Raw genomic sequence first — 26,553 nt, 5'->3', positions numbered from 1 at the left:
ATATTATAACAAGTTTGAGCAATGGGATACTTTCAATATTCAAATTTTGCCTTGCTTTCCTATTTTCGCAAGCTTTAAATTTACTTTAAATATAAATAAACTATTATAAGATTTGTTGTGATTGCTAATGAGACAACTAATCACAAGAGATGAAATGACAAACTAATAACCAAAGATTACTGTGCGGTTTTCAATAATGAGTTAAACCCATGCAGCATTATCAGCAAAAAAAGGCCCCGAAATGACATATATAAAATAATTCAAACGAGAAATCTAATAGACTGATTTATGTAAAAACAAGTCAGCTTACTTGATTGGTATTGTTGTACCAGGAACTTGCAATTAACTTTAATTCATTGAATGTAAGCTTCAGAGGGAATAAAATTTGACAAAAAATAATATCTTCATTTTCAATTTAAAAATTTGAGAGTAAAAATTGGGAATCAATATAAAAAAGACAACAGCTCGACCAAAAAGCAGAAAACAAGCCATGCCACCAATAGGTCTTAAACACGGCGAGAAAATATCCCACTCTGAGGCGAGCTTCAGCTAGATTCTAAACAAGCATGTGTACCTGTTTATTGGAAATGGACGTCACACTAAACTCTAAAAAAATTAAAAAAACTATAAAGAAAAGAAAAATGTTTTTGGTATTAGAGTATTTGTGCACTAAAGGATATATTATAGACATAAGTGTTTATGTCTGATATCCGTTTGCAGGTTAATTGGTTAAAACCTATTGCATTTCATCTATATTGGTCATAAGACACGGTTTCCGTTAAAAATTGTAAGTACCGTGTATATTTAAGTAACACTCAAGATGTACAAGTCATACGTGTGCGGTCGAAAATAATAATACATTACTGACTAATAAACAAACAATGTATTGGTAGTCACTATTAATTTATGACAGAGTTAGAACTTTTATATAACAATGGAAAAAATTATTCTACTTTTAGGTAAGTTTTTAACATTTGCTATACCAATGGATGAAACATCAAAATTCGTGTGTTACAAAAGTGTATACATAAGAACGAAAAAGGTATAAGACAAAAAAGCTACTGTCTGTTTGCGTAAAAGACAACAACAAATAAAGAGCTGTAATGCAAATGCATGTAGTACTCATTTTAAAAAAATTTTACACAAAATTATGGTTAAATTTGATATAATTAAAATTAATCAAAAAAGGATTTTTTCTATCCGAACTTGGTTATTCACACAATTAATCTGCTTATATGCTTCAGGAAATTCAGTATCCAAAATAGTTTTATCAACAATTATGAAGGCATAGAGAAAGGGTGAAGATTTGGTACCGTTAAACGTTTAAACCCACTGCAACTGTTTGCACAGGTCTGTCCTAAGTCAGGAATCTGATGTTCAGTAGTTGTCGTTTGTTGATGTGGTTCATAAGTGTTTCTCGTTTTTTATATAGATTAGACCGTTGGTTATCCCGTTTGAATTGGTTTGACACTAGTAAGTTTTGGGGGCTTTTATAGCTTGCTGTTCGGTGTGAGCCACGGTTCCGTCTTGAAGACTATACTTTGACCTATAATTGTTTTCTTTTATAAACTGTGACTTGGATGAAGAGTTGGCACTCATACATATACTACATCTTTTTATAGCTTTTAAAAATGTATGGATATTTATGGACATTAAAATCATCAAAGGAGTAAATATTTCAAATTATTCGAATTTATTAATTTAATGACATAGACATGCTTCAGTAATACCATGATTTACACCATACTGATAATATATTATAATGGTCTACTTTTTATTAATTGTGAATTGGATGGAGAGTTGTCTCATTGGCATCATACCACATCTTCTCCTCTCTATATATTTCTTAAATTATTGGTTGATTGATTTATACATTATTAAGAGTCAATGGAATTAAACTTTCTCAAGCCACATTGACCTCAAGTGGAATTAATTTGGTTATAAAACTTTTCCTCACGAATGCAAGAAGTTCTACATCCTAAGCTTTCATAGTTTGTGGTAAAAACTTTGTCAGGAGCCTGTTATTCAGTGGATGTCGATTGTGGCTGTGTTATATATTTGTTTTTCATTCATTGTTTGAACATACATTATGTCGTTATTTTTCATATAGCTGGCTATGCGGTATGGGCTTTGTTTACTTTTAATGTCCGTACGGTGACCTTTTTTTGTAAATTTCTATGTCTTTTGGTCTCTTTTTAAGAGTTATCTCATTAGCAATCACACCTAATCTTCTTTCATTTATGTTATCTGGTGAAGATTTATTCAGCAAAAGTACCATAAGACGAACCAAATTTATACAGTGTTGTTATTATTTTACAGTTTCCATAATGTCATCAAATTCAGTTTTGGTTAACTGGACACAGACTAGTTGGGACAGTGCCGACAAGTTTTGTTCCGATATCGGCAGGCATTTGTATACCATACAAAATCTGGATGAATTGAATAGTGTTACTTTGAAAATAAATATTTCTGGTGATGCAACCTTTTGGATTGGAGGAAAAGAAAGAAGAAAATTCTTCTTGTGGAATAATGGTATGCTTATAGCTTAAATAGTGTAAAATTGAGAATGGAAATGGGGAATGTGACAAAGAGACAACAACCCGACCATAGAGCAGACAACAGCAGAAGGTCACCAACAGGTATTCAGTGCAACGAGAAATTCCCGCACCCGAAGGCGTCCTTCAGCTGGCCCCTAAACAAATATATACTAGTTCAGTGATAATGAACGCCATACTAAACTCCAAATTGTACACAAGAAACTAAAAGTTGAAATAATACAAGACTAACAAAGGCCAGAGGCTCCTGACTTGCGACAGGCGTAAAAATGCGGCGGGGTTAAATATGTTTGTGAGATCTCAACCCTCCCCCTATACCTCTAGCCAATGCAGAAAAGTAAACGCATAACAATACGCACATTAAAATTCAGTTTAAGAGAAGTCCGAGTCTGATGTCAGAAGATGTAACCAAAGAAAATAAACAAAATGACAAAAATACATAAATAACATCAGACTACTAGCAGATAACTGACATGCCAGCTCCAGACTCCAATTAAACTGATTGAAAAATTATGTCTTCATCATATGAATATCAGGCACAATCCTCCCCGTGAGGGGTTAAGTATCATACAATCATAACATATATGAGAAGAACATAACCTGTGTCATGCCAACAACTGGTTTATTAATAATAAATGTGTTTAGTTCCGATGCAAAGACCATATAAGTGAATCAATAGACATGTTACGAAAAGGTATATTCACGACGCTGAGGTTGACAAATTACATTTTAAATGTGGGGACTGTATCAAAACACAAAATATATTACCTGTATACATAGAATATAATTTAAAAACTGCATTAATCCTTTTGGAGGCAATTCCAGTCGAAAACCAGGTTGAAATAGAACAAAAGAATCGAAGCTCTTTGTTAGAGAAGGCGATAAATGTTTACTGTATTGTTTACTATAGTGACAAAATTTTTAAAAGTTAATAGAAACAAACAAAATTGCAATTTTCTTCTCAATTGCGAGGTGTTTTATTTTAAAAACACCATTTGCATAAGTTTTCAATTTATCTAGTACATAGTTAAGCAGAACAATTAGATATCAAGTCGACGACATGGGTATCTTTCAAGTTGGATGAAGAAAATGCATAACCTCCGATTTTTATGAAAAAATTACCACGGACGGAAAACATATCAATCTATTAGTTCAGTAATTTTCGTGTCTGCCCTTCCATTATGTGACTGAAGAAAAAATTCCAAAAAATGGGTAACAATTGTATCAAAAAGAGAAAATCGAGTGCACCTTTTTATGTTAGGGCGTGTTTGAGATGAGTATTTTGTCTTGATATCGTACAAAGTAAGAATATTTCATACATCGTCTCGCTTCAGATTCTATCATTTTTATATATTAAAGCTACAGGTTGACTTTATAACACAAAAAAATCACAGTACTAAAAGATGAAATATATGGGTCAAGTGAAATACCTATCTAATGAGTCACAAAAACAGAGAAGGTGTGTTCGAATAGCTATTTTTTTACTGAAAGTACTTGACGACAGTCTTTCAAGTTGGATGATGAAAATGCATATCTTCGAAAAATTCTAATTGTTTGTGTGTGATTACTAGGGTTTATAGTCTTCATTCACTAAAAAAATCTAGTCTGCCCTTCCACGAAATATTTAATTAGAATTTTTTTAAATGTTTATGAATTTTCGAAAATTTCACCTGACAACCGATCAGACAATAGTTTTAAGTTGAATCAATGCAGACAAGATTATTAACTGATGCTCATTAGCTAGTTGATACATTTGTCTTTTAAAATACAACTGACATATAAGGATCGTAATAGTGCAATGTGGATAGATTTATCGGTTTCCAAGAGCAATATTGGTAGCGCGTCATCCCTACAATGTCTTCCATTTCTACGATTGTGAAAATGAACTGGCGTAATGGGGAGATAATTTTGACGAAGTAGACTCCTGACTGATTCGTATGGAATGAATATTCAATGACATTTGTACCATAAGAAATATAAGAAATTTATATTAATAAATTCCATAATATTTTTTAAGAAACTATAATGCAAAAAATGGTGGGGGAGGGGTACGGTCATGTAATTGCAGCAGTAGATGTGGGAAGGGGGGGGGGGGGGGGGTGACGGAGTGTGTGAATTCTTCGGCTAGTCCTTAATAGACCTTACAAATAATCAAAGTATTATAATTTGTTTTATACCTACTTGTGAATATATATATGTAACGGTTATTTTTATATAGTTATGAAAAGCAAACAAAGGAGTGTATGTAGTTTGATCCAGTTGTTTGCCACCTACATTTTTATCTAACGGGGTATGTTTTAAAACACCTAAAATACGATTATTTTGCAATCTCAACTTGAAACTTGTTGCATAATAGTTTAAGAAAATTTACTCCCGGTCATATATCGGCGAAGGCATGTATTTTCTTCCTTTATGTCCTTCCAACTTTGTCTTAATTTAAACAGTCTCAGCTCAATTATCATTTTCTTTTGGGTTTGTGATTGATTGATTGTTGGTTGCTTAACGTCCAGTGGCAAATAGTTCATGCATGTTCAGAACGATAAGAGGTTCGTGTAAAATATGACTCACTACTAACCGGTTGAACATCCCTGCAGAGTTTCAAAAGCATTGCATAATAACTTTGCATTTACACCTTAACTCCATCTTTTGCGGACATTGCATTCATACATAGGTGATTGTGGACAACAGAAATCATCTAAGATTCATTCGAAGTGGTTTCATATATAGGACACCAAAATGATGCCCAAGAGTATAATCTATTGCCTTTAATTACACCAGGTTTGGAGTTCGATTCCCCCCAGAATCTTGTCATCTTAGCGGGAAAAAAATTATCAATGTCGATCGCCCCTCTTTATCCGCTACAGGCGCCATCAACTTAGAGCTAAACCACGAGCAGAAAGAAAGAAAATATTAAAATATAAATATATTTGCGTATATCAGAGTATCGGGTATATGTCGAATACGCTACAAGGCGCTTAAAAACTTTCAGTCATTGGAAGCTTATGGAGACACCAGACTGACTAATCAATCAGACTAAAGAGCTTTGTGTGGGATAAGTGGAGCAACAGGTTGAACTTTGTCAGAAACTGTAATACAACAAATAAAACTGACTAATATCTAACCAGCTTAGTACTATGTTTATGTTATCAATTTGGAATCGATTGAACTTGTATAACTCTAAGCCCTCCCTTGTCTAGCCTTTCATGTCACGATAGGCTGGACAGTGGCGGATCAAAGGGGAGCGGGTCTGGGGGTTGGAACCCCCTTTTTTGAACGATCAATGCATTTGAATGGAGACATATGGTTTGAATCCCCCTTTTTTAATTGGTTAGATCTGCCCCTGCCAGCAATGATAACACAAAAGAAATTGTCATATAGGATGTTACATAATGAGACTCTAGATAAATGTGATTTGAAGTAACCAAAACGTGCAGAATTCAAATTTTACCTGTTTAAATCTATAATTATCAATGTTTTGACACCGTCCCCAAATTTAAAGTCTAATTTGTCAACCTCAGCGTCGAAAATATACCTTTTTGTAACATGTCTATTATTAACGCTAAAATATGCAATCTTTAATGACCTGACAACAGTCGTAACTATATCCCTTCTTAATAAGTCTATTTAAAGGTTTTGTTAGCTTCTGAGGTGAATACTTACATTTTTGTGCTTTATAAAGAATATTTCCACCGACATACAAGTGAATGGAATATTTACACTCGAACTATGATATTTCCACAGTACTAGTATACGAATATTTCACACTTTTAAATGTGTACCTTTATTTCATAGTGAAATGGTTTTTATCTGCATAAAACTATAACTCTGAAATAAATCAGCTAGTTAAAATACCACCACTCTGACCAAACATAGCTAGATAAAACCACAACTCTGAACTAAAGTACCTAAATAAAAGACCACAAGTTTGACTAATAATTATAGCTAGATAAAAACAACAACTCTGAACTAAAAAATCTAGATAAAAGACCACAACTCTGACTACAAATGGTTAAAAAAAAGACCACAACTCTGACTACAAATGGTTAAATAAAAGACCACAACTCTGACTACAAATGGTTAAATAAAAGACCACAACTCTGACTACAAACAGTTAAAAAAAAGACCACAACTCTGACTACAAACAGTTAAAAAAAAGACCACAACTCTGACTACAAACAGTTAAAAAAAAGACCACTACTCTGACTACAAACAGTTTTAAAAAAAAGACCACAACTCTGACTACAAACAGTTAAAAACAAAGACCACTACAAACAATTAAAAAAAAAAGACCACAACTCTGACTACAAATGGTTAAATAAAAGACCACAACTCTGACTACAAACAGTTAAAAAAAAGACCACAACTCTGACTACAAATGGTTAAAAAAAGACCACAACTCTGACTACAAACAGTTAAAAAAAAAGACCACAACTCTGACTACAAACAGTTAAAAAAAGACCACAACTCTGACTACAAACAGTTAAAAAAAATACCACAACTCTGACTACAAATGGTTAAATAAAAGACCACAACTCTGACTACAAACAGTTAAAAAAAGACCACAACTCTGACTACAAATGGTTAAAAAAAGACCACAACTCTGACTACAAACAGTTAAAAAAAGACCACTACTCTGACTACAAACAGTTTTAAAAAAAAGACCACAACTCTGACTACAAACAGTTAAAAAAAAGACCACAACTCTGACTACAAATGGTTAAATAAAAGACCACAACTCTGACTACAAACAGTTAAAAAAAAGACCACAACTCTGACTACAAATGGTTAAAAAAAGACCACAACTCTGACTACAAACAGTTAAAAAAAAAGACCACAACTCTGACTACAAACAGTTAAAAAAAGACCACAACTCTGACTACAAACAGTTAAAAAAAGACCACAACTCTGACTACAAATGGTTAAATAAAAGACCACAACTCTGACTACAAACAGTTAAAAAACAAAGACCACAACTCTGACTACAAACAGATAAATAAAAGACCATGCACAACTCTGACTACAAACAGTTAAAAAAAAAGACCACAACTCTGACTACAAACAGTTAAAAAAAAGACCACAACTCTGACTACAAATGGTTAAAAAAAGACCACAACTCGGACTACAAATGGTTAAATAAAAGACCACAACTCTGACAACAAATGGTTAAAAAAAGACCACAACTCTGACTACAAACAGTTTTAAAAAAAAGACCACAACTCTGACTACAAACAGTTTAAAAAAAAGACCACAACTCTGACTACAAACAGTTTAAAAAAAAGACCACAACTCTGACTACAAACAGTTAAAAAAAAAAACACAACTCTGACTACAAACAGTTAAAAACAAAGACCACAACTCTGACTACAAACAGTTAAAAAAAAAGACCACTACAAACAGTTAAAAAAAAAGACCACAACTCTGACTACAAATGGTTAAATAAAAGACCACAACTCTGACTACAAACAGTTAAAAAAAAAAGACCACAACTCTGACTACAAACAGTTAAAAAAAAGACCACGACAAACAGTTAAAAAAAAGACCACAACTCTGACTACAAATGGTTAAATAAAAGACCACAACTCTGACTACAAACAGTTTAAAAAAAAAGACCACAACTCTGACTACAAATGGTTAAAAAAAGACCACAACTCTGACTACAAACAGTTAAAAAAAAAAGACCACAACTCTGACTACAAACAGTTAAAAAAAGACCACAACTCTGACTACAAACAGTTAAAAAAAGACCACAACTCTGACTACAAATGGTTAAATAAAAGACCACAACTCTGACTACAAACAATTAAAAAAAAGACCACAACTCTGACTACAAATGGTTAAAAAAAGACCACAACTCTGACTACAAACAGATAAATAAAAGACCATGCACAACTCTGACTACAAACAGTTAAAAAAAAAGACCACAACTCTGACTACAAACAGTTAAAAAAAAAGACCACAACTCTGACTACAAACAGTTAAAAAAAAAGACCACAACTCTGACTACAAACAGTTAAAAAAAAAAGACCACAACTCTGACTACAAATGGTTAAAAAAAGACCACAACTCTGACTACAAACAGTTAAAAAAAACCACAACTCTGACTACAAACAGTTAAAAAAAAAGACCACAACTCTGACTACAAACAGTTTAAAAAAAAGACCACAACTCTGACTACAAACAGTTTAAAAAAAAGACCACAACTCTGACTACAAATGGTTAAATAAAAGACCACAACTCTGACTACAAATGGTTAAATAAAAGACCACAACTCTGACTACAAACAGTTTAAAAAAAAACCACAACTCTGACTACAAACAGTTAAAAAAAAAGACCACAACTCTGACTACAAACAGTTTAAAAAAAAGACCACAACTCTGACTACAAACAGTTTAAAAAAAAGACCACAACTCTGACTACAAACAGTTAAAAAAAAACCACAACTCTGACTACAGACAGTTAAAAAAAAGACCACAACTCTGACTACAAACAGTTTAAAAAAAAAGACCACAACTCTGACTACAAATGGTTAAATAAAAGACCACAACTCTGACTACAAACAGTTAAAAAAAAGACCACAACTCTGACTACAAACAGTTAAAAAAAAAGACCACAACTCTGACTACAAACAGTTAAAAAAAGACCACAACTCTGACTACAAACAGTCAATAAAAAGACCACAACTCTGACTACAAACAGTTAAAAAAAGACCACAACTCTGACTACAAACAGTTAAAAAAAAGACCACAACTCTGACTACAAATGGTTAAAAAAAAGACCACAACTCTGACTACAAACAGTTAAAAAAAAAAGACCACAACTCTGAATTACAAATGGTTAAATAAAGACCACAACTCTGACTACAAACAGTTAAAAAAAGACCACAACTCTGACTACAAACAGTTAAAAAAAAGACCACAACTCTGACTACAAACAGTTAAAAAAAAGACCACAACTCTGACTACAAACAGTTAAAAAAAAAAGACCACAACTCTGAATTACAAATGGTTAAATAAAAGACCACAACTCTGAATTACAAATTTAAAGTACATGACAAAAACAAAAAACAACCAAAGTCAAAAGAAGATTAGACATACTTAAAACAAATAACGAATATAAAGTATATAAAGAGCCTGTGTCGAGCACCTGAATATACATTGTATGTACATTTTCAACAATGGCCACTATCATATTTACCGGATTTGTTATCACATAAGCAACACGACGGGTGCCGCATGTGGAGCAGGATCTGCTTACCTTTCCGAAGCACCTGAGATCACCTAGTTTTTTGGTGTGTTGTTTATTCTTTAGTTTTCTATGTTGTGTCGTCTGTGCTGTTGTTTGATTGTCTTTTTCATTTTACGCCATGGCGTTGTCAGTTTGTTTTAGATTTATGAGTTTGACTGTCCCTTTGGTATCTTTCGTCCCTCTTGTATTGATGACACTAGACTAGAATAAAGTTCATGTCTAAAATTATGTTTTGCTAATCATTTTTGCTGTGACATTCTTGTATGGTTTTAGCCCAAAAAAATGGGTAAAAATCATCAGTATTTCATGACAAGAACTCCTGTTGGGACTAAACTGATATATTCAGCTATTTGACTTATTTATAGATCTTATCTTGCGGATATTTTCTGAAGGTTGAGGTTTCTTCTGCTTCTGTAGTGTTTGTCCAAAACGCAAAAACAAAAATCCTCGGTCATGACTAAAAAGTGCTATACGGATTTGACAAACGATTTCAACCATATTAACTTTAGATATAAGCATACTTTTATAATATAATAAAGCTAGTCTTCCTTATAAATTTTGCTACATAGACAAAGTTTCTGTCTATTAGAGTTCTCAAGATGATAGACAAAATGCTAATAATGGTAAAAATCGTCAAAGAAAACAATATTTCAATTCAGGAGTCGCCAAACAATTTCGGCTATATTGATGTATTTGAAGGTCTTACTGATAATCTTTGTCCCACTTATTGTTGATTTTAAGATAATGACCAAAAATATGCAAAATCGTAAAAACTCGTTATTTAAGAACATTAATCGTTCAAGTAGTCCGCTGACAATTTCAACCATATTTTTTTGTAGACCTTGTATAACTTATTATGTTGACCATTTAAAGTCTCTCTCTATTTCTTATATTTTTCAAGATAATAGCCAAAACACAAATATGGTCGTCATTTAAAGCGTCCAAAATGAGGAGTCGCTTTTTTGTAGACCTTCCCTAGCTGATAACTTTTGAAACTAAAGTTTTCATGATAAAAGGCAAACATGAAAAGGAAATTGTAAGAAAATCTTCATTAAAGGACAAAATCTTCTAATAGAAGTTATCTGACAGTTTAGATATACATGGACAGTAGGAAGATCAAGTATCATTTTTGCCATGTCAGATTTTGTCTATCTTTATTAAACCTTGGTCTTCTGGATTATCAGATTGTTTTTAAAAAATTGGATACCCCAAGATTACTTTTGGCTTATTTGCCCAGTAGGTCTTCTTGAAATTTAACCATTCTGAGAAAAACTTACTGAAAAAATTTAGTTCGGAAATCAATTGTCATTGGTAAAACTTTTGGGGATTTTGGGTCCTTAGTTCTCCTATGTTTTGTATTTTATTTGGCTTTTTTTTTTAATTCAAGTATTACTGGAAATCTTTTGCAGACAAACGCGTGTCTCGGCTGCAAAGTTTCAATTCTGTTATCTATGATAAGTTTATTTCAAGTCATATTATTATAAACAAGTGAACTATAATTGAAAACGCCAAAATCACTTTTCCCTCTCAACTTAAATATACCCTCGGATTAAACCTTTTACTTTAATATCACTTTTTTACAGATAAGAAAAGACTGGTAGATGAACCGATAGGATGCTTCCAATCTGAGTTAAAGAATTCGCAAAGATTTCTAGAAAACCAACCAACACTCTGCATTAGTTTTTGTAAGCACCACTTGCAAAGTGCTTTCGCTGGATTATCAGTAAGCTAGTTTTAAAATTAGATAGTAAATGATGAGAACCATTCCATCTTTATCGCCTTTAGACACCCAACTTGAAAACAACTTTTAAAAAGACTTTGATTTATTCTAAATTATGACACTCAGGTTACAAAATGAATGTTATATTTCTTGGTCCCAATAATATTGATTCGCTGCAATAACCAACAATGAGAAGTAAACCAAACTTTGGTTTTAATTATTTCAACTGAATATTCAAATACAACTTTACAGTTTGGTTTTGTCTGAAATACGTTGGAAATAATTTGACTTTATATGGAAAAGGCTATGTTAACTTTGAAATAGGTACAAAAAAAGTCATGTACACTCTGTACTACATAAAATACTACTTGGATGTTAAATACTGCCTCTCTGGATTGGCCATAATTGTACTTTGATTTTCTAACTAGAATTAACAACTTAGCCATTGAGTAGATGAAATCCTCTTTAAATTAAATCAAAACTAGTGTAAATTCCGAAACTATAGTTGGCATTACCGATGAATAATACAATGTAAGCATAGATGCAAGTAAACCGGTACTAAACATACTACTACATGTAGTATTGAATTGTTTCCAGTAACTGAGAACCAGTTACACAGGCACGTGTCTGTTTACCTGTGTGTGTTTTTTATTTAAGTGTGGTGAAATCTGATTTGCGTATACACAATAATCTCGTTTCATCCATTTTTTTCTGATCAAATCACAAGAATGTGTACCATCGCTGTTAATCCCAATAGGTTACTGTCTGCTCAACAAAATAAAAGAAAAAGAATCTAGAGAATAACATTTACTCCGGTTTATTCGCTTTTCTGATATTAAAAGGTGTATATGAAAAGTAAAATCACAAAAATACTGAACTACGAGGAAAATTCAAAACGGAAAGTCCCTGATCAAATAGCAAAATCAAAATCTCAAACACATCAAACGAATGAAGAATAACTGTCATATTCCTCACTTGGTACAGGCATTTTCTTATACAGAAAATGGTGGATTGAACCTGGTTTTATAGCTAGCTTAACCTTTCATTTGTATGACAGTCGCATCAAATTCCATTATATTGACAACTATGCGTGAACAAAACAAACAGATATATTATAGGTAAATTATTTTGGATATGAGTTGACTTTTTGTGGAGAAGTAATTTTAGATTGACAACATGTACTAATAATGTTTTTTATAAAGTCATTAACCTGAAAACAACAATGTTAACATACATGTAAGAAAAATAATACTGTCAATATGAAAATGCGAAGAGAAACCGAAAACTAGTTAAAAGTACTCGGGACTTCTTTAACAACAATGGAAATTATTTCGTGTGTACTTTTTTCGTAGGGAAAGAAGTGCCTTTGTTATCATAATCTTCATTATGTTAAGCAAGATGTGGACATAAAATGCAACGTTTCATGTCCTGGAGACAAGAATTATCAATGCGGAGGACCAAAAATGACAACAGTATACAGAACAGACGGTATATTAACCTCAATATAATAAGTCAGAGTCAGATCTTTAAGTTTGTTTAAGGGTGCCTCTAAGTGAAAAATATAATGAAATGACTTTTAAAAAGTATGACGAAACGCATTACATTTGTACATTGTATTGGGTTCAACCAATCATTAACCTAAACAAAATTACATCCTATATAGATACAACGTAAATTAAAGCAATTGTATAGGTTGGCGCGCCCAGAAACCTGTTAAATCCAACAACATTCTGTATATGCCTATCCCAATTCAGGATAAATCAATTATTGTAGTTGTCGTTTGATGTTGTATATCATATTTGTATGGGTTTTGCTCTTCGTTAAGAGGCCGTCGTTTGATGCTGTATATCATATTTGTATGGGTTTTGCTCTTCGTTAAAAGGCCGAAAAGTAACATAGTACAGTCGCTAACCTTGCTAGTTCGCTAGTTCTGTGTCATTTGGTCTCTAGAAGAGAATGGTTTCATTGGCAATCATACCACATATTCTATTTTTTTTTAATTGGAACCTCATTACAAATTTAGAAACGTTGAAAAAAGTAAAAAGTTGTTAGAAAAATTAATAGTGGTAGTTTGATACTTCATACCAAAATTATTGAATATATTTATTAATGCAGATCAATTGATATATGGTTAATTCTAAATACAAAAAATACAGGAGTTTCCAAATATATTGGTCAGCACAACATACCGCCCACCACTCAATTTTCTCCTACATATAAAAAACAAAAGACAAACAAAAATATACATCACATGACCAGATAACCCTACTGTGTAACGAAACATCAAGGGGTAATGTTAACTCACAACCCTCCTCTATTGCCTATGTGGTCTAAAATCAGATATAAAACAACATGTACGAGGGTTGTCCGTATAGCTTGAGGACAATCTCAATTAAATATCATTTTACCGTCCGAAATAGATAAAACAAGTATATTACAAATATCATGATTTACTTATGAAGTGTACAAAATTTTATTTCAGTACCTGCTAGAATAATCATATTTTCATCAATTTAAAAATCATGAGAAACTCTCAACCGGAGCACCAAAACAAATATTTCCGTATGATCTCGTATGCAAGCTTTGAAACAGTTTAATCAAGTGATATGTTTAAAATTGTATGTTTTGTTCAAGCATGATTCTATTTTACAAGCCTTCAAATGGAGACAAAATAGAAAACAAAAAGAAAGATGACCACAAAACTTAATTCCAATCAATAAATAGCGTAAACCAATCAAATAACATGTTCATTATAATAAATATAAACCCGTTAAGAAAAGCATAACGCAAACAAGAATAAGGAAAATCATTAATGTGTAATATTATAGTGAAAATTAATTACAAACATTTGAAATCAACTAAAAAAACTATTGACTGGCAAGTTTCGGAATTGCGTATGGTGTTGCAACTTTGCCAGATAAAAATCAAACTAACTTCAAGTGTCACGTGGCCATAAATAATCACAACACTTACAATATGTTTATCATATGATTATGACAATTTCGTCTTTTTAATTTTGATAAAGATATATATAAATCCTATAAAACATATCGAATCGCAATTGACTCAAGTTTCTGTATCAACTTTCACCAGGAACACTTAATATTAAAAGTTTAAAGAAAAACATGTACGTAGTTACATCTGATAGCTATAGACACTAACGTTAAACTAGATTTCATATTGGCAGCATTTGAATATCAATGTTTGAAATTTAACGGAAAGAAAAAACTAAGGAATCGGAGAAATATAACAAGATTATCAGAATAGCACTCATATATGTAAAACATAAGTCCCCAGTTTCAAACAATAATTATTCATTGATATGAATCGAAAACCCATGTACAAATTTAAAAAACACATTATTAATGCTGATAGAATTGAAACTCCTCATCCGATGATGAAATGTATTTTCGGTACTGCTATTGTATTCGAACTTTTTAAAGCTACATTATTGTTGTATGGCTGACATGTCATTCCATCTAATTCCGCTTTAGATAGTATAAAATGGAAGATATATGAGCCACATACCGCCAGTGAAAGAGAAGACTGTGTTTGGGTAACTCAGGATAACGAAAAACAACTGATATGGCACCAAGATCGATGCAGATTTGAACATAAATACATATGCAGAATATGTAAGATTTTAAATTCTTTAATTGTCATTTCAAAACAATGGAAACTAATTGAAATTTTCGGGGAACTGTGAGTGTTAGTCCCTGATAAGGTCATTTCTAAGAGTATCTTTGCATTGTTGTATGCTGTTCTTAACGTCCTTCGAATACAAATACTCAACTGTGTACACACAGAAAATTGGTACCAACTAATGCAAGTGCAATATGTATTTGTATTTCCATGTTGGTTTAGACAATGTAACGGTTGTCCAATGTTGGTATGCCAGACACTATTGTTGCAAGAAAACGACAGTCATAAATCAGTTATCCGGATTTCCAACATTTATTATCAATAAAGAAATTATTCCTTACCGAATTAGACGTATCATTAGAGTTGTACTTACATGAGCAAACCACACAACTAGTGTCATATGTGGAGCAGGATTTACTTACCTTTGTGTCATGTAATGTTGTTCCTTTTTTGGGGGGTTCTTTTTACCATGTTGTTGTCAGTTTATTTTCGACTATTAGTTTGAATATCCCTTTTGGACCTTTCGCCTCTCCTTTAAGAAACTATGGTTCCAACTTCCCAGACAAAAATTTATTTTGCTATTTGTTTTACAATGTCATTACCGCATTCCTGGCTTTCTAATTATTAGGTTTGTTGAATGTTAAATTAGTAAATGTTAAAATATTAGATTAGTAAATGTTAAATGTTACATCCTCAAAATATTTCTTTAAAACAAACGCTTAATTCGTGTTAAAAGAAAGATAACTGAAATATGTTACTACTTTCCCCAGGAGTCAATACTGACATTGCTTTTTATTATTTAATTTAGTTGATAAAACCATATGTAAATTCCGAGACAGCCTGACATTGCCATGCTACTACATGTCTCCAGAACAAACAACATGGTTTGAAGCAGTAAGGAGGTGTAGAGGTATGGGTGGTCATTTAGCTGGGAAAGATTTAATTCGTGAAGATAATGTGACCTTAAGTGGGTCTTCATTTTGGACTTCCTTGACCAGGATACGACAAAAATGGATTGATGGTATGTACAAATTGTCAAATATGGTTGTGTTACAGTTCTTTTGTATGTATATTTTCCCTTGAATGAATTATTGCTATTTCCCGAAAGTGGTCATTGCTTTAAAAATTGGGACGTGGGATAATCCTTATACATTGATACCTAATCATGAAGTTGATCATCTTTCACTTACTTTTTTACTTTTGACTCATTTTATAAATATCTATAACGATTGTTATCTCCAAAGTTGCAAATTCTGAAAATCAGTGCAAATGGGTTTAATTTTCGACAACTGGATTACTGCTTATAATAAAGACCTGTTAGTGTTCGTGTATAACATGACACAAGTGTACTGCGTGCATGTTTCTTGCATATAGGTAGATAAACATATAATGTTTTGTGGTTTTTAGCACAAAATAAAACCCACAGCTGAAATTATATGGCAAGTAGATGTGTTAAAAGTGAATTGAAGGTATACGAATGAGACGAACAGGATTGTGTTATTAGATAAGGATTAAAACGAATACATTATACATGTATCTAAAAACTCAAGCTTTAGGTAAAACACACTCATGTCACAAGTGGACTTGGTATCGTGTGTTGCAAAAGGATACAATAACCTGCTTGCAGACGACACTCATTTTTTGGCTCAATGGTCAAATTCGAAAGGGTCAATAAATTCACAGATCGTAAAAGGACAGGAAACATGGGCAAAACATAACAAAATAAAAAAAAAAACATGTTCGATAAAACACTCCGTCGCAAACTAACCACGAGTATAAAGATAAACGAACTAGAAGACCATTAATTATGTGTGAAAAAAACTACATCAAATCAATGCATGATTCGAACTGTTAACAGCTTTGACTATCCCTCTAATGTTTTATTATTTTGTCTTGCTCTCCATGTTAAGGTTTCATTTCTGTAAATATTGACAATGCAATTTCCTATAGGAACTCCTTTTACGGCTAAAACTGTACCAATTTTACTATGAAGTTTTGAATAAAATCTCATCCTAGAATTGAAAGTTCATATGCACTACAATTTTTTTCAAAGGTCAAATATAGGGCTGTGTGGCATATTTTCGACGTTTATATGCCCTGAACTTCTCACAATTTAAACTAACACAAATTTTCTTAATTACCCCTACCTCAAATAAAAGGTTACCACAGATTTCAATATAAACAAATTGCACATGTATATTTACTGGTAACATTCCCAAGTTATGTCTCTATGAGATGGAACACAGAGATCATAAATGGGAACCAGTATGTAAATAAAATTAATTTTCTATGAATATTTTAAATCTCCCCAAAAGAGGCGTGGTTTGAGAAGCAGCTGTATTTACAAAGTGCAACCTTAAGATAGTTATGACTTTCCAAACGTTTACTTTGATATAGTAAAGAAAATTTGCTACTAATGCACATTACATTATATTCATATAAGAAATTGTATCTTTGATGTATCAACATGAATACTATTATTTTTATAAACAAAAGGGAGGAGAGTAAATGATGTGTTACCAAGGTATGAAGAAAGTGATCCAAGAAGAACGGGATGCTTATCTCTTGAACAGAGAAATGATGAATGGTCCATTCGTGCCAAACCATGTGGGGAAGATCATCCGTTTCTATGTAGTTCAGGTTGGTTACCTTATTTATAGATCCGTATTGCGCATCAAGTAAAAACATGAATCTACAAATTTATAAAATACCATGTATGACATTACTTCCGCAATAACAAAGTATATATGCAAAGGTCATTAAATAACATTGAACAAGAAAACAAAACAAAACAAAAGAACACAACATACGACGGTCAATAAAAAGTTGAAGGGAAGATTTCCATTCAACCCTTGTTTGTAAAAAGGGTGAGCTTTTTATCTATTGTAAAAGATGTATGAATACAGTAACTTTATTCTGTCAGATCTTTGAAGAAAAGGCTGCAATCGGTCTTGATTTTTTTTTTTTTTTTTTTTTTTTTTGCTTCGTGTCATGACGTATTGTTGATGATTTCAAAACATGAATTTGACATGTATTACCAATTTGTTACTCGATTTGAAATTTATTTAAATTCAATCTTTTCCCCCAGACGATTAAAACGGTTGAATTCGGCTTTTCAATTTAAAAATTACTTAAAATAAAACTGTTCTGAAAAAAATGTGTACAGTGTTGCCTGTATGAATTTTCCAAACAAAACAGCTGCCTAAATCCGCTTATTAAACATCTTAGATCAAGAACACTAAAACATGTAGCTTTCTTCGGTGAACTAGTATATTATTTTTCAAATGATGTTGTAATATTTTCTAGCTCTACATTCACCGCAGGATATTGTTTCCTTAACTCATGAAAAAGTAATGCACCAAATATTTGATTTTGGTAAGTAGTTAAGGAGTACATTACTCGTCTAGAGCGTTGGTAAGTATTTGTTACAAAACACCAAAGCCATAGAATGAAATTTCTATTATGCCTTTTCTAACTGCTTAATAAATGAGTTAGGTATTGACAATTTACTTGGAAACTCAACATAAATACCCTCACGACACTTATCAAAGAGGAAATCAGGAATAATTATAGGTTTGTTATATGTTCCTTTGGAATTTCAACCAAAGAGGAAGAACTGGATTTTCCATCACTGTATTGGATACCTAAACTACATACTAATAAGTATCCTTACACACAACAGTATACTGCTGGGTCTTCCAAGTGCTCCAAGAAACCTCTTTCTAAATTATAAACATAAATTTTATCAGCAATTAAAGCCCGGGTTCAAGGTTATTGTGAAACTGCCTATTCTAGAGGTGGCGTGATCTTTTAGAGTACAAACAATCTAAGACTCTTTCATCTTGCAATAGTATTAAAACATTTGACTTATCTATACTTTACACAAGAATTTTTAATTCCAAACTAAAAGACAAATTGGGAGAGTTGGTATTGGTTTGTTTCATAAAAGAGAATGGCCAAGTGAACGTAGATACAAGTGCCTTGTATTAGGAAGGAATAAATCCTACTGTGTAAAGTATCACTCTGATTTGAACCAAAAAATTGTCTGAAACTGACTTTCTCTAATTCTATGGAAATTTATCCCTTTCCGAACCCATTGTATAAAAAAAATAATCAACTTGTGGTTGCCGGTGATCTCAAAAGATCATTGGATGATTTTAAGTGTCATAACCTCTTCAGCTAACTGGATGAATCAAAATTTGCTAACAGTAGTTAATGAAATAGGAATGTGAAAGGCACTCGAGGGGGGTTTTCGTTTGACAAAAGAAGAAAATTTATTTTTTAATCATTAAAGAAACAGATTCTTACATAGTTACTCGTGGATGATCGGATTTATCTGATCTCGATATTTAAATTATAAATTTTAACTATCTCGATTAGATAAATCCGTTAATCCACTCGTATCAATGTAAGAATCTATATTTATAAAGGAATTTCTTATGTAGAAAGATAACACCTTAGCAATATCCCTTAAGGTGGTACCTAACACTACAGGGAGATAACTCTGTAAAATCAGCTAAACGTTTTAATAACGTTGTGTAGTTCAGGGAATATTAAGCATCTCAATGATCAAAATAGGAGTTTCTCAAACTGCTATATAACCAGTGTAATTTTTCTGATAAAACGGTTGGTTCAAATTTTTTGAAATTTTCATATTTTTGTCAAAGGGTTCAAAGTAAATATTTTGTCAAAATTTTATGAAAATTAAACGAGCCAAATTGATTTTAGTGAAAGTGTTGGGTACCACCTTAACTTTACTTTCCGCTATATAGAGGATGTTCTCTCACTAAATATAATTCAAAATTCGGTGACTACTAGTATGTTGAACGCATCTATCCCATCGAATTATAGATAAAGAATACAACAGATACAGTATAGTCAGTCTTAGAAATATTCCTAAACTTTACTTTCCGCTATATAGATGATGTTCTCTCACTTAATATAATTCAAAATTCGGTGACTACTAGTATGTTGAACGAAATCTATCCCATCGAATTATAGATAAAGGATACAACAGATACAGTATAGTCAGTCTCATATCACGACTTTCACCCAGAAATTGACAATGAGGATCGGTTGACAACAAAACTTTACGACAAAAGAGATTATTATAGCTTCCCAATTGTGAACTTTCCATTTCTTTGTAACAATATACCAGCAGCACCTGCATACAGAATATGTATCTCCCCATTGATACGATATTCCAGGGTTTGTATTTCCTATCTTGATACAGGGTTGCTGCTCAGAGTGAAGCTATTAAACCAAGAGTTACAAATGATGAAGATGAAATCATACCTTTGTAAATTTTACGGACGCTATATAACAATTGGTTGATCGTAATGGAATAACCGTTTCGCATATGATATCGGATATGTTCCGTATGTCGTAACTATAATCCCCTTCACTTTTAACTAATTTGACATACCGAATAAGACTGTTTACGGGGTTTGTAATAACATGTGTAAAACGACGGGTGTCACATTAGGAGTAGGATTTGCTTACTCTTCAGGATCACATGAGATCATCCCCAGTTTTGGTGGAGTTCGTGTTGCTAAGAGATTGGTTTTCTATGGTGCGTCTTGTGTACTATTTTTTGTCTGTTTGTCTTTCTCTTTTTTAGCCATGGTGTTGTCAGTTTATTTTCGATCTATGAGTTTGATTGTCCCTCTGCAGGTATCTTTCGCATCTGTTTTATATATTCAACAAATAGAACTGTTTTTCTTTTGGAATTAATTAATATATTTCATTTGTGGTAAAATATTTTAATTGGTTTGCGTGTAGGTTATATATGATGGTTATTGCCTGTCTCTTACAGTCTATAATAGCCCGATACACTACCTTTCCCCACATAAGACTGTAATTGACAGATGTCGACATAATTATCCTTTGTTTATAAGAAACGATTTATTTTGCCATTTTGCATGTCTATTCTAGAAATAGAACCACATTTAGCAGTGAATGACTTAGATCTAAATTTGTCACGAATAAAGACATTTCGGTCAAAATTTATTATTAAATTGTGACCTACGAACGTTCAAGTTCAACATAGGTTTATTGGTTGCACTTATAAACAGCACAATTTAGTGCTTCTGTCACTATAGTATAATATATTATGTACGTTACTTGGAATTTTTCACTTTTTTTTGTTCTTGCTTCACTGATATTAAGTCTTTTGTAGATAAAACGCGCGTCTAGCGTACAAAATTTTAATGTTGGTATCTGTAATGATTATTTTTATAGTATAAGATAATGCATCAGAATTCGCAGTATATAATTAGAATTAAAATGTTTCTTCTGGTCATATTTTGTGTTTACCATTAAAAGAAATAAACATCAAAGAAGAAACTAGTTAACATTATAATTATATGAGGCAACAACTCATATACGATGTCTATTTGCGAATTCGTTCATACTGACTTTTTGTAAATATGTGTTGCTGATATTGTTTTTGTTCAAGTCTCAGTATATCTATTACAGCTTTTAAGATTTTAGTTAAACACACTAAAATTGGTCAAAATTCTTTATTTTGGGGCAATTATACTATAATAAGAAGTGGAATGAGGATATTTGTTAGTTTTATTATTTGGTAGATCTTATTAGGTCTTTCCACTTTTCGTGGAAAGACCTTTTGTTTTTCTTCTGATTATTTTTTTTTTTTTTTTTTTCTTCTGCCGTCTGAGATGCTTTTTTGTCTTACAACATATCGAATGAATTGTTTTGCCAATGATGTTGTACAGTAATGGGGGTTTCAAAACTCACCCTGTGTGACCGAACACTTATTCTTATAGGAGTTATCTCCCCGCGTCCCCTTTTTCTTGTTATCGCTATATCTCTAAAACCGTAAAAGATTTTAGCAAACTGTTTTCACCAAATTGTTCGTCTACTCTTAAGAGTGATTTGGTTTATTTAACTACAGTGATCGGAAGACATCTTATGGGAGTTATTTCCGTTTGAAAATTTAAGATAGGCGATTTGTTGGATAAATTCATACGTTATAAGTCGTAGAGGCCTAAAGTCTTTTGATATGAAGTCCTTGGTCCATTTGAAGGAAATTGAGGTCAAGGTCAAAGGTCAAGGTCAAGTTCTAAATTTTGAATTTTGCTTGTTATCGTTATTCCACAGAAACTGTGACAGTAAATGGTATGATGTTTTTGCCAAATAACTGTTTACAATAAGGCGCAACTTCAACCTATTTCAGTCAAAGTGTTTTGGTTAACCTTTATAGGAGTTTTCTCCCCTTATGTATTTCAAATCAGTATTTCTCCACAACCATACAAGTGATTGACCTCTGGTCTTCTGTTTTGAGTTCACTGACCTAGGACCTTGAAATTGAAATCAAGGTCGAAGGTCAAGGTCATGTTATAAATTTTGAATTTTGCTTGTTATCGTTATTCAAAAGAAACTGTTACAGATAATGATATGATTTGTTTGCCAAATTACTGTTTATAAAAAGGCGCAACTTCAACCTATTTCAGTCGAAGTGTTTTGATTAACCCTTATAGGAGTTTTCTCCCCTTATGTATTTGAAATCAGTTTTTCTCCCAACCATACAAATGATTGACCTGGGGTCTTTTGATTTGAAATCACTGACCTATAACCTTGAAATTGAGGTCAAGGTCAAAGGTCAATTTGACGTTCTAGATTTTGACCTTTGCTAAAAATTATTTTATGTTCTTGATAAAACAATTAAGTCTTCTGCATATATCTATTAATCTTATTTTTTTATATCAATTTGAAAAACCAAATTACATCAACAAGGAGTGACATTTTCTAACTTCCTTTTTTAAATTTCATTTTTATTATCGAGGTGGAAAGACCTTCAATTGTTCTCTGAAGAATTGGTTTTTAATTTTGTTATTAATATACAAATGAACTGTTCCTCTGTATCTCCCACTAGCATATTTTTAGCATTAACGTAAACAAAAGTTTTTTTTTTTTAACTTATATCAAAACGACAATACAATTAACTACATTAAGAAGTCAACTATCAATTTGGGTCATTTTGACCTATTTCTAGATCATATTTTCTGATCATATTTGCTACTTACAGTTTATCTCTGCCCATTATGATAATCAAGATGACCAGAAGTCAGCACTTCTGTTTTGACATGAATTATCATTGATATAGTCATAACTATAGATTAAATGTTTACAAAACTTTACATTTAAAATACTAAGGCTTTTTTACCTTAGGAATAGATTACCTTATCTGTATTTGGCAATTATTTTAGGTATGTTTGGTCCTCAATGCTCTTCCACTTCGCACTTTAGTTGGGTCTTTTTAACTATTTTTATTCCAGCGTCACTGATGAGTCTTTTATAGACGAAACGCGCGTCTGTCGCAAATACAAAATTTCAATCCTGGTATCTATGATAAGTTTATTTAGAAACACATCGTTATTTAAAACATTTACTTCTTTATAGAGTCCTGTCACAATTTAGTCCGAGATTACTCTGACGTCCAACGGCTGTTGTTTTGCCAGACAAGCTGGGGCCGTGGGACGTCAGAGCTCGTCCCATATCAAAAAGTGGATATTTGCCCACCCAAAATAGATGCGCTGCTTCGTCGCTTCTGGTGCCGATTGACGGCCTTGGAATTATTAAATCGGGCATCAATCTGTTCATTTTTCATTTATCTCTTCATTTATGTAAGTTTCACCTACCTGCCAACCTTTATTTTCTCATAATTAGACAGTTTTCACAGTGACCCATCGATTTCGGCATTTTGACTTTCACTTTCAAATGGACGTCAAGTTACGAGAGAGTTCGTGGTCTCGAGACTCAAAATATGCAAATATTTATGTTTTTTCACCTCCTTTATAGGAGATCGATGTTTAACATTTAGTAGCCAACCACGATTTTCCACCTCCTTTACAGGAGATCGATATGAAGCATTTAGTTCCGACCAAGTTACAATCGGAAGCTCTCGGACATTTAGATAACTTGCATTGTAAATGAACGAGGTGTTACATAATGGTCATTTGCATAAATCATCACTGTTTTCTCGTGGTCACGTGATAATCTTTGAAAATGAAAGGCAAAATGCCGAAATCGATGGGTCACTGTGAAAACTGTCTAATTATGAGAAAGTAAAGGTTGTCAGGTAGGTGAAATTACATAAATGAAGAGATATATGAAAAATGAACAGATTGATGCCCGATTTATATAATTCCAAGGCCGTCAATCGGCACCAGAAGCGACGAAGCAGCGCATCTATTTTGGGTGGGCAAATATCCACTTTTTGATATGGGACGAGCTCTGACGTCCCACGGCCCCAGCTTGTCTTGCAAAACAGCCGTTGGACGTCAGAGTAATCTCGGACTAGTCACAATTGTGATTAAAAGAAGCATCATTTTGCAATGTCATATTTGAATATTCATGATAGTTTTCAAGATATTAACAAGTATTTGGATTTTACGCAAATGCAGCCTAATTTTGGTTGACAAGGGAATTATCGGATATATATTTTAAACTGGTCAAGATACTCCAGTGATGATGACTTTTGTGGCTAGGTTTGCCTCTTTTTGGTCCAGAATTTATAGAGGGGATTATTTTTTTACGTGTAAATAGACTACAGATTGCGTTCATATGCCAAGTGAAACAATTACAGCTCAAACTTGCTCTTTGGGACTGGTGAGCTAAAATGACAATCATTTGTTTTATTTCACACTAATCATGTTTATATTTTTTTTAGATTTATTCATCGGGGTTGTTGCATCGATTATTGGAGTCTGTGTTGTAGTCACTACTTTGTGTTGCTGTAAATACATACGGTAAGTAGGAAATCTAAATTGATGATTTACTAAAAATGTGAATATTTAATATATTGCTATTATTATAATAAAAAAAACTCGGTCGAAAAAGTGAGTAGCGTTTAAGCATATACATTTTATACTGTATACGCTTACCCTATCGATGCACCTGTAATCATTTATTTTGGAGTTAATGCAATTTCCTCATTTTTCTTACTTTACTTGATTTGTGTCTTTTATTATCCTCTCCATATGAAATGGGGAGGTTCATCGTGTTCCTTCGGTAATATATTCCACACTTTTCTAACGTTCACCTGTACAGAATGACTTCATGTGTGGTCAGCAGCTTGCAGTGATAAGTTCTCAGATCTATCAGATATAAGTTCTCAGATCTATCAGATATCTACATGTGCTGTCTGGTTACCGATGACTTAGATTTTTCAATATTTGAAATGAACTTAAGATTTGTATCGTCTGAACACTTTTCAGATCTGTCAGGCACCTACCTCTTGTGTGCATGTACTTATTTGATACTAGTAATATACGATATTTGACATGAACTTAATGATTCTGATTTTGTTGCATATTTTCCAGTTTTTCAAAAACAGAATGACTTCACAACAAAGCCGTCACCTTCTAGTGTTAATGTCTCAAAAAGAATTTTCTGATTTGAAAAAATGCATCTTTATAATTTCTAAATGATATGATAATATACATTTCCTCCTGATCAGTTTGATTGGCGTGATGTATAAATACGCATCCACGTCAAATAGAAATATGAAAAAATATTTTTGTTTTTGTCTCAAGGGTTTCATTATCTCTTCCGTTTAAAACAATATTAATATTTAGCAACACCTCTATGGGGAATCCCTAGCCTTAGTTTGTCGGCTGTATTTCAAACATCTATTGCAAATATCTGTATCTTGTCTAGATATGCTCGGTTTTGTGTTTTATTTTTACTGAGGTTGGCTAAATCTCCAGTCCTTAGTCCCGGTTAAATTAAATTAATGAAATATGCACCTATTGGATTTATCAATAATTGAATTTAAATTCTGATCCTTTGTGTGCGCTTAGATATTTGCCACTGAACGTGATGCATGCAACGATCAAGCAATCAATATATCCATATTGTTGTATTTTAGGAGATCTAAAAGGCAAGTACAACCCTTGGAACCAGAGCATTTCTATTTTATACTAGAAAAGGAAAGTGTGTATAATACCATTAGCTTGAATACATGCGCACAGGGAAATTTGACAACAAACAAGAACGATAACTACTATGATTGTCTGGCTTTCAATGGATCAGTACAGCATTCCGAACGTGAAAAGTATGTTTCATGCAGGTCCGACATTGACTACCAGGTATATAGTAGAACTTCTGACATCACCACCGATTATGATGTACTACAGTTTGGACCATTAACAAGGAACAGATGTCTGTCTAGTGAAAATTACTTTACACTACCTTTGAAGTGTGACATACAACAAAATTATCAAGAAACCAATAATGATAAGTAAAATATCGTTATTTAAAAACAAATGCATTATTAGAAGTAACGCCATTGGTTGAATCTCTTAATTAATAAATTATTCATTATTTATAATAAAGTCATTATTTATAATAAAGTCATCATTTAAA

The 26,553-nt window shown here is 32.5% G+C and overlaps 1 protein-coding gene across 1 annotated transcript; it reads left to right on the top strand.

Moving 5' to 3' along the window:
* Positions 1-815: 815 nt before the first annotated feature.
* Positions 816-26,553, top strand: LOC143064115 (uncharacterized). The gene is made up of 10 exons (XM_076236695.1): positions 816-959; positions 2,320-2,532; positions 11,384-11,523; positions 12,873-13,008; positions 15,015-15,155; positions 15,971-16,183; positions 17,659-17,802; positions 18,469-18,537; positions 24,857-24,935; positions 26,057-26,553. Exons 1-10 carry the CDS (start codon positions 935-937, stop codon positions 26,430-26,432), a joined length of 1,536 nt encoding a protein of 511 aa, XP_076092810.1. The 5' UTR covers positions 816-934; the 3' UTR covers positions 26,433-26,553.

The sequence above is a fragment of the Mytilus galloprovincialis genome, chromosome 2, assembly GCF_965363235.1.
Source record: "Mytilus galloprovincialis chromosome 2, xbMytGall1.hap1.1, whole genome shotgun sequence".
NCBI lineage: Eukaryota > Metazoa > Mollusca > Bivalvia > Mytilida > Mytilidae > Mytilus > Mytilus galloprovincialis.
The sequence above is the reverse complement of the archived record's forward strand: the minus strand, read 5'-3'. Positions and strand labels throughout refer to the sequence as shown.